At 40.4% G+C, this 14,109-nt stretch overlaps 1 protein-coding gene across 1 annotated transcript; it reads left to right on the top strand.

The window, feature by feature from the left end:
• Positions 1–1,680: 1,680 nt before the first annotated feature.
• Positions 1,681–2,951, top strand: LOC113569303 (monocyte chemotactic protein 1B-like). Its single transcript, XM_035532172.2, has 3 exons — positions 1,681–1,836; positions 2,172–2,286; positions 2,633–2,951. The coding sequence occupies exons 1-3, from the start codon at positions 1,773–1,775 to the stop codon at positions 2,760–2,762; spliced, it is 309 nt and encodes a 102-aa protein (XP_035388065.1). The 5' UTR covers positions 1,681–1,772; the 3' UTR covers positions 2,763–2,951.
• Positions 2,952–14,109: the final 11,158 nt, after the last annotated feature.

The raw sequence follows: 14,109 nt of genomic DNA, 5'->3' as shown, positions 1-14,109 counted from the left end.
AAACAAACAAAAAAATGTTAAGGAATTTGATATGAACACTGATTATTACATCAATCAATCAAAGTTTATTTATATAATGCATTTTACAACAGATGTTGTCACAAAGCAGCTTTACAAATATCCAAGTCCAAGCCCCCAGTGAACAAGCCAAGGATGACAGTGGCAAGGAAAAACTCCCTAGAGCATGAGGAAGAAACCTGGAGAGGAACCAGGACTCAAAGGCAGCCCTCCTCTTCTGGCCAACAGTCACCACAATAGTAATAATTCTAAGAGAAAAAGCTACATAAAGCTACCAAATTTAGTTTATGTGATGCAAAGGGAGATTTCCTCAAACCCCAGTTCAGTGTTAAATGTGCTTCTAAGTAGTGTCTGTTTACACTGGGAGTCTCTTCCTCTTCTGACCACAGATTCTTGCCAACTCTTGTTTTAATGGAATGTGTGCACAGAAGTCCTGCTGATGACCTCACCAGAGAGACATGTGAACAAGAGAAATTAAACTACTGCTACATAATGATGATGATTCATCATAATAATGATGATTATGATGACAGACATGAGTGTGATGAGGTAGAATTTAGTTTGCATGTAAACAAGAGATATTTTCTCCAACTGATATTGGCTTCTGATAATAGCATCTTGTGGTAGTGATACTTTCATTGTTTTACTCATGTGTAACCCATAGAGGATGATTAGAAGAGGACAAGACTAAGACGAAAATATATCAGAAAAATGCAATAAATACTCAAATAGGCTTTTGATAATAGCATCTTAATAGCACTGACCATTTTACTTACACCGCACATTACAACTATACATCAAAAATTGAAATCAATATTTGATTAGTCTATGTGTTTAGTCAGGCATTTTAGTAAATATCTCTCATCTTAGGTAAATGTGTTGATCTGGGGGTTAATGGGCATTAGGATTTATGGAAAACTGGGATGTTATGATGCTGTCACTGCATCTCTATTTTGTCATTAATCTTTGTTGGCTGAGAGCGGCAGCATGCTGATGTTCCAGGGAGCCTCCATGTCAGTGTTTCCTTCTGGCTCTGTCCTTTTAGCCATATGGCTATAGCTAGACCTGCCAGAGTCATTCTATACACCTATTTTACACACTTTAGTATTTGACCATGCCAAATAATCTTATCATACACTCACACACTTACACTCATGAAACCCAGACTAGGACTGTTAGGAACCAGGAAGGCTGGACTTCTATTGCTCACCCTTATTTATTGACTATTTTGGTTTTTTGTTGCACATTTTGTGCTTGTTATGATGTCTGGGGTTGACCAGAGGATGTTGGCCCCCTTGGAGTCTTTGTTCCTCTCGAGGTTTCTTGCTCATGTTCTAGGGCGGTTCTCCTTGCCACTGTCTCCTTTGGCTTGTTCACTTGGGGCTTGGACACAGACATCTGCAAATCTGCTTTGCTCTTATGTAAATGAATTAGAATTTGCATGACAATTTAAAAGGTTTAAAAGAAGAATGCAGGGAAAGAACATTCTTTCAGTGAACTCAAAATTGGGTTTACAAGCTCACAGCCCATTGAGAAAAAAATGAGGACGTGAGAGTTGATGTAAAGAAAAGAGGAAGGAATCAGCAGAATCAGGCTTTCTGGAGTAAGGAGATACTTGGAAAATCAGTGGATGCTAATTTGGAGAACAGCCCTCTCTGTCCCTATATAACAGGGTGCAGAACACTGATTCTACACACACACTACACTTTCTACAGCCGTGACTGTCTGTGTGTGAAATCAGAGATTCTGCTAAAATGAGGAACCTGTCTGCTCTGCTGTTTGTGCTGCTGCTCTGTTCTCTCCAGCTGGTCTCTAGTGGTGAGTCTCCATCTCTCTGTTATATGATGCATTTCTTACACATTTGGCAGACATTCTCGTCAACAGTGACTTAAAATTTCCAGGTAGGCAAATGTAGTGTATGGAGTCTTTCCCAAGGATTCTTATTTGTGTAGTTTGGAGCACTTGGCCAGACATGGAATGAACCCCAATTCCCCACAGGGGAGGCGGTGCTGTTCCCCACTACAGTATATTTACAATGTGAGCCAAATTGAACTGAGACATACTAGACTTAATGAGAGTCTTCTAAAAGTGGTACAATCTCTCATTATTGTACTAAGTGACTTTGTCTGGAACTGTTTGCTGATGTCTTCCAGGTCCTGCTCTTAACCTTGCAGACTGCTGTTATAAACCGACTCAAAATAAGTTGCCCCTCAAACGCATCGTGTCCTACAACTGGACCAGAAGCGATTGCTCCATCAAAGCTGTGGTGTGAGTATCACCTGCTCTGAGAGGCAGCACACGCCTACTACAGCCCTTCATATATGTAACACAGTCCACACACTGCATCTATGAACCATTTCTGGAATCACGTTTGGACTTCCTGCTGAAACGCTGCAGTGAAGGTGCTGTAGCAACAACATTAAGAGCTGATTTTACACACTCACACTAAGCCCAGTGGGAGAATCTTCCACAGGTATTTATCACTGATAGTGTCATTTACATCAGGAATGTTTACTGTGATTTTGCCACACAGGTAGATTTTCACCATCTTGGGTCATTAAGTCCTGGCCTGCTGTATTAACAGAACATTGCTGTACCTTTGTCTCTGTTCCAGCTTTAAGATGATTAGTGGAAAGGAGATATGTGTGGATCCTGCCTCTGACTGGGTCAATGACCACATGAAAGCAGTGGACCAGAGAACAGTATCTACTACTGGAAACCCAACATCTACACCTGCTACTTGAAATACAACATCCTCCAAACATTGAAGATGACCAGCTAAAGGCTATGAAATGTCTAAGATTTTATATCACATACACACTGTATATAAGTACATATAACCGTCTACCATGAGGGACTATTTATCTTAAATATTGGTAAAATATTGGTAAAAGTCTTTTTTTTTATAATAAAGTCAGTTTTTCAAAAATGCATTACTTTTTACAATTTGTTTTATTGAGCTGCATATACAAAAACTACAGAAAATATATAGAAAAAAGGAAAAGGTCATTTAAAAGAGGTTCAAGATAAAGATGAATTCCTATGGTACTTGAACGAATCATAGCCTTTCCTGGTATATTGGGAAACCTTAATTTTAACCCTAATCCTAATTCTAATCCTAAATCAAATATTTGAATGCAGTAGTTTGCTGCCAGATGCTGACAAATATCTCTGAATCATCTCGGACCTCACACTGCATCAAACAGAAACTTAAAATGAATCTGCTATACTTTTAGGGTGTTTTTCCTAACTCACTCAAAACTGCATCTGTGAAGCCTCAATTATAAAAGAAAAATCTGGTAGCAGCTTTGTTAAGAAATTATAAGGTTTTCTATCTTCAAAGAGCTGTCTAGACAAATATCATTCAAAATCAAATATCAGATTTTGAACTATCCATAGACTGAGACTGCGCTAATTAAAGTAATTAATCACATTTGTTTAAATACAGACTTTAGGAAGGTATCACTTTTACTACTGCTCTATTTCAGTGCAGCGTTTGATAAACCATAGACCATAACCTTCTTTATAAATTGGATGTATCTTATAGAATTGTGAAGGGGGTTGGACTCTCAGAAACAGTCCTAAAATGGTGCAATTAATATGTAAAGGGATGACTCTGGCACGAATTATGATTTATCCCTCTCCCCAGACAACTATGGTCCCCTCCACTCTGTTTGTATGTGCCTTAAGCACATAATTAACTGGATTGGCCATAAAATTCTGCAGGTGGATAAAAATAAAACAGAGATCATTAAATTTGGGAACAGCAATAAGAGCCACAGACTAGCTGCCATTTTGGCATTATACCCTATAATGTATAAGTGCTAGCTTGTAACCTTGGTACACTAATGGAATCTGATCTCAGTTTTAACAGCCAAATCAGGATTAATAACCTTAAGAACATCAACAAGATCAGAGATTTCTTAACTAAACCAGACCTTGAGAACCTCATCTATGCTTTTATCTCTAGCAGGTTGATTACTGTAATGGCTTCCTCATAGTGCTCCCAGAAAAGAGAATCAAACAGCTACAGTTGATTCAAATAAGAGTGTCACGATATGCCCCCCCCCCCCCCGAGTCACATTGTACGGCCTGCCACATGCAACGGGTTTCACCTTATTTGTAACCACGCCCTCTGTAATTGCACGCACCAGCACTGGGTTTAATGTCTTGTGTTTTTTGTCTATTTAAATCTCTGCTAGTGTGTGTACTGTTTTGGTCATTGTTAGTCTGCTGCTGTATATGCATATGTACTCATCGTTTAATGTTAGTATTGTCTGTGTTTTGTTAAGTATGAGTCATGTCTTTCATTAATGTTGTGTATGAGTGCCATCGTTGTTGTTCGTGTCTTTTGTTAATAAATGTGTCACTTCATCGAGGGAGTCTGTGCGTCCTGCTCCACGCCCATCGGCACTCGGGCCAGCAGACATGTTACAAAGAGCAAGAAAAGAGAACACATCATCCCGATTCACCCCAATTCACCCCAAGAAAAGAGAACACATCACCCCAATTCTCAAGTCCTTACACCAAGTAACAATATACAACAGAATTGACTTTAGCTATTGTGCTGTTTATAAATTGATCCTGTGGTTTTAAATATAAAAAACATGCTTAATAATCCAGTCGTTTGGCTCAGACACTGTTCCCTCAAATTCTGTAGTATTGCACATTTAATTTTTAAATGCTATTGTGTAATTTTATCTTTTGATTCTTAATTCTTTCTTTCTTTTCTCAACACTTTATTTTTAATTCAGGTTTATGTACTTTATATCTTAATAAGCTTTGTTATTTTTCTGTCTGTGTGAAGCACTTTGAACTGCTGTGTATGAAAAAGCCTATTCAAATAAACTTGCCTTGCCTTTAAACACTGAATGTCAGATTATGATCAAATGTCAAAGACTGAAATTCCAGTCATATTCAGTGAATACACTGTTTGGAGGCTGAACCCAGTCTACGAGCAGACTGTGATATGGCTGTGGACCCCCAGCTACAATCAGATGTGTGAACAGGTCTGAGAAGCTGAATGTGTTAGAGATGTGAACTGCATGGAATAAGGAAGTATAACAGTGTTCCACTTGATGCGGTCTCAGTTCCTGTGTGTGTGAGGAAGATCTTGACCAACCATGCCTTTACTGTAATAATGATTTTCTTTTTTTGCTATTTTCCTGGACAGTAATGAAAGTACTTGTACTGATGTGGGTAGGAGGAGGAACATGAACATGAGATGTGACATTCAGATTCCACTGTTACACAGGGACTTCCAGACCCACTGTGTGCGTCTCAGTGGCCATCTATGATTTTAGAGATGAACATTATTTCACCACCACATAAAGCGGGTACTTCACACAACCACAAACTAAATACAACTGACACAACACTCACTTTCGGCTACAGATGTAAATCAGAGTTGATCCATCATGTACGCATGGAACATCATATAAAAGTAATAAAAATAATGTTTGTAGGCAGAAAGGTTTAAGCACTGAATTAGAAATATTGATAACATAAAACCTGAGTGGTAAAAGCCTAGAGTTGAGGAGGTTCTTCACTGTGTCGCGGACCGCTCCCAGTCCCACCGGTCACGTGGTATGGCCCGCTGTGGGATGTGGGAGTTTGTTTGTGACCACGCCCATGTTAGCACACCTGCACCAGCTTCTGTGTCTAATGTCCGCATGTATTTAAACCATTGCAGGAGAGTGCAGAGTTGTCGGTCTTTGTTCATGTTCATGTTGGACTACGTGTTCATGTCACGGTAGTATCGTATGTTATGTTTGTAACCTGTTGTCCGTGTTCACCTACCTGGTATTGTGTGAGTGCCGATATGTTGGTCCTTCGTGTGTGTGTATAATAAATATGTATAATATGTCTGTCTATGTCAAGTTTGTATGTCCCACTCCTCACCCTGCAGAAATCGGGCCGTTACACACTGGAAATAATGGTGTCACACTTCAACCTGTGTGATATTGTATTTTAATTTGCGTAATATTTAAAAAATGTATGATTTGAATATAATGTAGGCGTTTTCAACAACTGTTATGTAAAGAAGGAGGGGCGATTATCACACACAGAAAACTATTTAAAAGTTTGGGCTCTTTGTGATTTCTTCAGTCATTCTCTGGGGGAAGCCTCAGACCTAAACCTGCAATAGAGAAAAGTACCAGCTCTTCTCTTCAACTAATTCTCTGGTTTGTGTCTTCATTTTTTTTGTCTGTGTGTGTGGCTTAGAAATTATAGTACTGGCAAATCCAAGAATTTCTCCCCCACAATATGATCATACAATAGAATTAATAGAATGTGGGCCCAGTCTTGATCACTAATAGTTTGTTGTGTCCTGTGGGACTTTAACGGTGCAGGTGTTCAATCTTACAGAAGCACAAAACTTCATGAGCTGCTCATTGTTCTCGTCAGCTGAACATCAGAAAACTTATTTGTTTTTTCAAAACCACAACTGATTTTACTTGTTTGTAGATATCAAATGTTATTATTTAGACAAGTGAGTTATAAACAAATAAACCTACTTTCAGGAATCAGAATGATTTTGAAGACCTAAATTAAGCCTTGAAATGCCAGCAATACCTGCAGTGTTTGATGTCTGCCAATGAAATAGTTCATAAATCTGCAGTGCAAGTGTGTACAGATTTACTGTGTTTCAAAATCACGTTGGTCAGACCCTCTTTTCAACATATTGGTCAGACACTACTTTCAACAATGGATTTATAATAAGAACCCAGAGGAGGGTTCAGACGTGACAAGCTCCTCTAAACCACCCTAACAGAGAAAATATGTAAGGAATTGTTGATACAAGTAAATGGAGAAAAAGAAGTCTATTCTTTCTGCTCACTGTGAGTGTGTGTGTGTGTGCGTGTGTGTGCTGAGGTGTAATTGTCTGGTCCTCTGCAGTTTGATAGACACCATGAGCAATCTTTGTAACGCGGTGGCCCGAGTGCCGCAGGGCGTGGAGCAGGACGCACAGACTTCCTCGACATGGACGAACATTTAATTGAAACACAAAGACAACGGCACTCACATGTATTATAAACAATGGAGGCAACACAGTTAACACTGAAGAAACACGATGAACAGGATACATTTAACAACAGCAAGAAGAACATTTAACGTTCACATTATCATGCTACATTAACACATTACGTCAACAATAACCGACAACACTGCGCACAATGACAAGAGATTAAATACACAAAGACTAACACAATACAGGTGTGTGCAGGTGTGGCTATGAAGAGGATCCTCCCACTGCAGGTGGCGGGCCAAACCACGTGACTCACGGGAGGCCAGCGTTCTGACAATCTTTCCTGTACTCCCACCCAGATGGTGAAATGAAATTTGAATGAATGTCTGTACATCGGAGTCTCATGTCATCAAATGTAGAATAAAATTTCACCTCTTCTAGCCCTTGAATGACCTATAGCCATTTAATTGTTAAAAATAAATGACAGTCTAATGTTTTTGTCTCATTTGTTTGATTTGGCTCTTTTTATCTACTGTTAGTACTTGTGACTCCTCATTCATGTGAAAATTATCCTTAGTTTTCATCGACATGTCAATTTGAAAGGTTTAAAAAAAGAATGAAGGAAACGAACATTTTCATTCAGTGAGCTCAAGTTCAAAAGCTCACCATCCACTGAGGAAAAAGAGGATGTGAGAGTTGATGTAAATAAAAGAGGAAGGACTCAGCAGAAGACTCTCTGGATTGAGGTGATGATGTGAACTGTTTGTTTCTGACTCCTACAGCTCCACATGTGCGTAGCACCAACTGTTGGCCCAGTGTGACGGATGTGAACATCCCTCTGAAGAAGGTGCTGTACTAAACACATACAGACAGTCACTGTGCCACTAAAGCCATTGAGTGAGCAGTAATGATTTAACTTCTAATACTGACATGATGATAATAAGAGAGCAAATGTACACTTGATTGTTAGTCTTCTTAAAAGATGATCTTTTAGTATCTTTATATCAATTGGAAATTACTGCACAATAACACATTAACAAACACAAAAATACAAGACAAATACCTTCAGCACATTTTCATTACCAAAATGCATTTTTCCTGCAGCATAATTTTGTATACAAACAGTTCACTTCAACCACGTCCTTTTGAGACAGTTTCAGTTTTTGAAATACATTGTTGTGTTTTCCATAGTTCACACTAGCATAGTCTGTTGTGTAAGCAGAGACATTGTTCAAATCCAGACCAGCCTGATCTAGGTTGGACAGTAGCTGGTGATTACAACTTCAGGAGTTTCACTGCTATTACTGTAAAAGTCCAGCAGCAGCTGTGTAACACACTTCTTAAAATATCAGAGAACAAGTGGAAAAAACATGCTGTGTCTCTTAATGTAGTCCTTATGCACAGTGGCACATAGATTTTGCTTTGATTTTCCCACAGGCCACACCTGAGGCAACAAAGGAGTCGATATAAATCTCTCTGTCATATCTAATGCCACAGTCCACACCTCTGTAAGTGTGTCAGTTTTGGATAAACTTTGTAAAGTTCATCTGCAGTGTTTAAATGACTTACTTTATCCTGCATGAATTGAAGACTTTGTTCAGTTCAAACGTCAACATTATCTGCTCATCAGGTTAAGCCATGGAATCCAGTTGCACACATCTGTAGCATTACCACTGGTCTTTATGAAAGATCTATATATAGATGAACATGCATCCCTTGATCAATTTTTATGCTTTGCTGAAAGTAAGTATGTTGAGTTCAAAGGTTTTTGCAGTGAAAAAAATGGTATTGAGGCTTAAAGGAACACTTCCCTGGAACCTCGCCACTTCTGTAATCACCAGCAAGGGCTTCCTCTTTAATTGGATACTGTCGCGGTTGGTCAGCCAGTTAGCAGGGGAGACACACCCACCCCTGCTAGGGACTACTCATCACACCTGCCCCGTTCAGAGCCCCCTAATTTCTAATTGCTTTCACCTATTTCACATTCACTCCCTGCTCTATTTTAACCCCTAGATACGAGGAGATGGAGCTGCACATTAGCGGTATTATTGCGTCAAGTCGAACCACGCATAATTGATTGTCTAGAGGAAGACTAGCTCCTGTACACCTTGTATTTGAGATCCCATGTTCCCATCGTGGATTACCAATGGAGAATAAAGATGACCTCTCTGCTGACCCGCCTCTCGCTTCCATTCACCCACCGCTTGCAGGAATATGCATCATGATGAGTTATAGAGTAATGTCAAAGCCATATGTGCTAAACTCATGGCTCAAGCTATTCACATGCATTAGTGTATGTATGTATAACAAAAAGTATGTGTTACTCAGAGATTAAAGTATTTCTGGTTAAAAGAACATAATTTATTATAGCAATAAAAATCCCACAATTCTACTGTGCTGTGTATTCAGAAGAACCAAAAAAGCTGGAAAATGACTGACAAGAATGATGAAACATGGAACACAAATATTTTGGACTTGTGTAATACTTTTTGCAGATCGCCTGACCCTTTGCCTGAATTCTGCCTGACCTTCTACCTGACCCTGTGCCTGACCTTCTGCCTGACCTTCTGCGTGACCTTCTGCCTGATATTCTGCCTGATCCTGTGCCTGACCCTGTGCCTGACCTTCTGCCTAACCCTGTGCCTGACCCTCTGCCTGACCTTCTGCATTACCCTGTGCCTGACCTTCTGCCTGATCTTCTACCTGACCCTGTGCCTGACCCTCTGCCTGACCTTTTGCATGACCCTGTGCTTGACCTTCTGCCTAACCCTGTGCCTGACCTTCTGCCTGATCTTCTGCCTGACCCTGTACCTGACCCTGTGCCTGACCTTCTACCTGACCCTGTGCCTGACCCTCTGCCTGACCTTCTGCATGACCCTGTGCTTGACCTTCTACCTGACCCTGTGCCTGACCCTCTGCCTGACCTTTTACCTGACCCTCTGCCTGACTCTCTGCCTGACCTTCTGCCTGAGCCTGTGCCTGACCTTCTACCTGATCTTCTGGCTGACCCTCTGGCTGACCCTCTGCCTGACCTTCTGCCTGACCCTGTTCCTGAACTTCTGCCCCTGCCCCGCTACCTGCAGTCACAGTCACTTCTCTGCCCACAGCCTGGCTGCATTATCCCTGCCTACCTCTATAACACTGTCCTCTTGAGCAGTGAACTTCACCACTGAGCGAAACGTTTGTCCTAATGAGAAGACTTGCCAATAAATATAACTGAAAGGATACATTTGTTTAATAGTATATGGAGGCCCTATGTTTGACTTTACTCTTCAAATTATAAAATTGATCCAACCTGTCACGGAACCGCTCCCATGAGTCACGTGGTATGGCCCGCCGCGTGCAGCGGGACTAGCGTGTGTCATTTGTAACTGATTCCAGTTGATTTGACTCCCTTCAGCTGCCTGGAAATGTTCCATTATCCTTTTCCGAAACAAAAATGGAAATAAATATTACACAAAATGATATATGATAATAATTATTTTTATTCATATTGTTTATCATTTTCAGACATATTTAGTTGTTGTCTATATTTTCAGATATAAATAATACAGCTTACAAAAAGGCATATTTTGCCTGTTTTGTCAGAAGTAATGTATAGAGCTAGAATTAAGCTGTCATGGATCATCACTTAAACTTTATAATTAGGTCCCTGCTATATTCACTCCATGAAATTCCCCTTAAAATAGGCCTACCTGACTTTCTGTGAGATGTAGGAAGATAAAAAAGATCAGAGACGCGTCTTAATTGGATGGTGTGGAGTTTAATGCCAGACCACATAGCAGTTTTTCTGTTGCTGTGGAGAAAAGTCAAAAGAGAACATTGCGCTGGGATCTCCAAAATGTAACGTGCATTTTTAACCTACAATAGTTCTCCTTTTGATTTCTGATGTGGATTTTGTGGGCACTGTATGCTCCTGGATGGGGCTCTACTGTGGTTAGCCAGACCTCCTCTAGTCCCTGCATGGGGGAGACTACTGGCCTCAGAGGGAGCCCAGAAGAGTCCCTGCCAGCTGCTGTTCCACTGTCTCCTGTCTCCAGTGCTGCCACAGAAACATGGCCACCCTCCACCACCTGCAGCCACAAGAGTTCCTGGACCCACCTGCGGCTTTTGCGGCTCTCCCGGTCCACTTTGATGACCCACCATCCTGCGGACACCCTGACCCACCTGTCACACCTGTCACCTTCAACAGCCCATTGCCCTGTTGGCTCCTGGACTAAGCTGTGAAACTTGGGACCTTTACACGCTTTTGTTGCTGTTTTCGTCCTCCTGCTCCAGTCATGGTTCCTGTCATGGCTCCTCCCCCTACACCTGTCGTGGCTCCTCCCCCTACACCTTTCCTGGCTCCTCCCCCTACACCTGTCCTTGTTCCTGGCCCTGCACCTGTCTCTGTCCCCAGTCTCCAGTCCTGACGAATTATTTTACTCAAACCATCATAAACTTGTGGTTCTGAAAAGTGTGTAAACAATCTTTTCATTTGTTTAGGAATACAGAATAAAGAAATAATCCAGAAATGTCTACATAAATGTTCGATATGATGAAATGTCTTTAACCTAAAGCAGGACGATTATATATATACACAATAAAATGTATCATTTTTTGATAAACAAATAAAATTACTTATACATTACTGTCACTCCTTCAGCGCCAATCCACATCTGGTGGACTACATTACCCAGAATCCCCCTGTTCTATCCAAAGCCCCTGAATATTAGCTGCACTTGTGTCTTGTTTGTTCCTTCATCTTTATGTTTTCCCTTCCATATTGTCTTGTTTGCCAGCCAAATGTTTCCTATAAGTGCTATAATTCAGTTTATCTGGTTAGTTTTCTACTTCTGCCTGTTTCTTCCAATCTTATTGTCTACTCTCACATTGATTTGTTTGCCTGGATTATTGTTTGCACTGTGACCAGCCCTTGCCTGTTTAACAATGCTGTGTTTGGACTCCGCTTTGTTATTACAATACATACATCTAAACTGCAAGTTACTCTGTCTCCTAAGCTAACAGTTATATGTTAAAATAACTTATTGTCACAGGACTCTCCCCCTCCCACAAGTCACATGGTATGGCCTGCCGCATGCAGGTGGGGTTCATGCTTGTTTGTAGCCACACCCCCGTCATGGCATGCACCTGTACGGGGTTTATCATTTAATGTTTGTCAGTCTATTTAAACCCCGTTAGTGCGTGCCTCACTGTTGGTCATTGTTTATTAGCGTCTGAGTATAATCTTAGTATCCATGTGTGTCTAGCCTGTGTTAATGTTGCAGTCTTTATCGTTAGCATTGTGTGTCTGTGTTCATTGTCAATGTTATGTGAGTGCTACCATTTTCTTTACGTTTTATGTCATGAAATGTTTCGCAAAGTTGAGGGAGTCTGTGCATCCTGTTCCACGCCCTGCGGCACTCGGGCAAACGTCACACTTATATTAGTTCCAGCTACATATTGGAATTAAATCCCTGAATAGAATTCAAATGACCTTTACTTTAAAAAATGCATCATTTCGTCCTCTAGAATTCTGTCCTCTCGTCCCACTGCACCTTGTGAATGTTTCTGTATGTATAGCCTGGAGTGTGTGTGCTTACAGTGTGGTAATAAAGATCCAGCACTGCTGAATGGGTCCTCTACTACAAAGAAGTCAAAACCTCTACTACAAAGAAGTCAAGATACCAGAATTCTGCAGCACACACAACATGTGTAGAAGGAGCACGTTGATGTCACAGTTCAATAAAACAAAAGCAGATTTCAGGGCACAACTGAAATACTCTACAATTTCTTGTGCTGAATTATACTTCCCGGAGCAAAAATTGATTTGGTGTAGTGTTTAGATTGGCCATACTGTACAGATGCTTCATCAGGTGAAAAAAGAAAAAGAAACAAACAAAAGACTTTTCTGTCTTATTCCCCATTGTTGCCAGGGGTTTGACCTGGAAGCACTCTTGACACTATCCTGTCTATGTTCACATGAAGATATGTTTTGATAGAGTCGCTCTGGACAGAATTTGCATACCAAATTCTGTAAATGTAAGTGAATGTTTCTTATTAACATATTACTTTACAAGATTAAAAATATTAAAGAACCTAAGAGTATAAAAAACACATAACATATTGAATTTAAATAATTTTATTAAAAAAAATAAATTATATAGCAATAATGGAATGGTTAAAAAAAATGCACAAAAACACAAAGTTTGTTTCAGTGTGGTATTGGCTTAATAACTTCACACAGAGAACATTGTGGGAGTTGTAGTTGTAGTTTTTGCTGTGGTATTGCGGCGAGTGTCCACAGCAGTGACATGGCTGCTGACCCACACAGCATCTGGATTCACACAAAACTTTTTTCCAGCTACAGTTTTAAATCTGCAGGAGACGATAAATTAAAAGAAAATTAGAAAACATCATTCTGACAAAATAGAAAAACAACATAGTGCTGAAGTTTAACAAGATTAACAATCAAGTGTCCACAATCAATCTGCCCACATATTATCAATCTGTCAATATTAGAAGTTAAATCATTACTACTCACATAATGCCTTTAACGGCACAATCACTGTCTGTATGTTTGTAGGATACCACCTTCTTCAGAGGGATCTTCTTATCAGTCACACTGGGACAACAGTTGGGGCTACGCGCAAGTGGAGCTGTAGGAGTTAGAAACAAGCAGTTCACATCATGATTCCAACACACAGTATACAAATAACTGACCCATTTGTCCTGGTTTGGTAGTTTGGTAATTTCCTCCCTCTCTCTGTGTGAATGTGGGTTCAGTAATCAGTCCCACAGTCCTGCTCTGGTGATGCTGCTCTCTCCTACACTGACAGTAATGCAGCTGAGTAAATTCAGGAGACTCACCACTAGAGACCAGCTGGAGAGAACAGAGCAGCAGCACAAACAGCAGAGCACACAGGTTCCTCATTCTAGCAGAATGGCTGATTTCACACACAGACAGTCACAGCTGTAGTAAGTACAGTGTCCTCTGCTGTGGAATAGAGATCAGTGTGTGTAGAATCAGTGTTCTGATCCCTGTTATATAGGGAGAGAGAGGGCTGTTCTCCAAATTAGCATCCACTGTAACTGAGTTTCTAAGTATCCACTTAGTTCAGAAAGTCTTTTGATTTCTTCCT

The sequence above is a fragment of the Electrophorus electricus genome, chromosome 16, assembly GCF_041902795.1.
Source record: "Electrophorus electricus isolate QZ-2024a chromosome 16, ASM4190279v1, whole genome shotgun sequence".
NCBI lineage: Eukaryota > Metazoa > Chordata > Actinopteri > Gymnotiformes > Gymnotidae > Electrophorus > Electrophorus electricus.
This window is presented reverse-complemented; position numbering and strand designations above follow the sequence as displayed.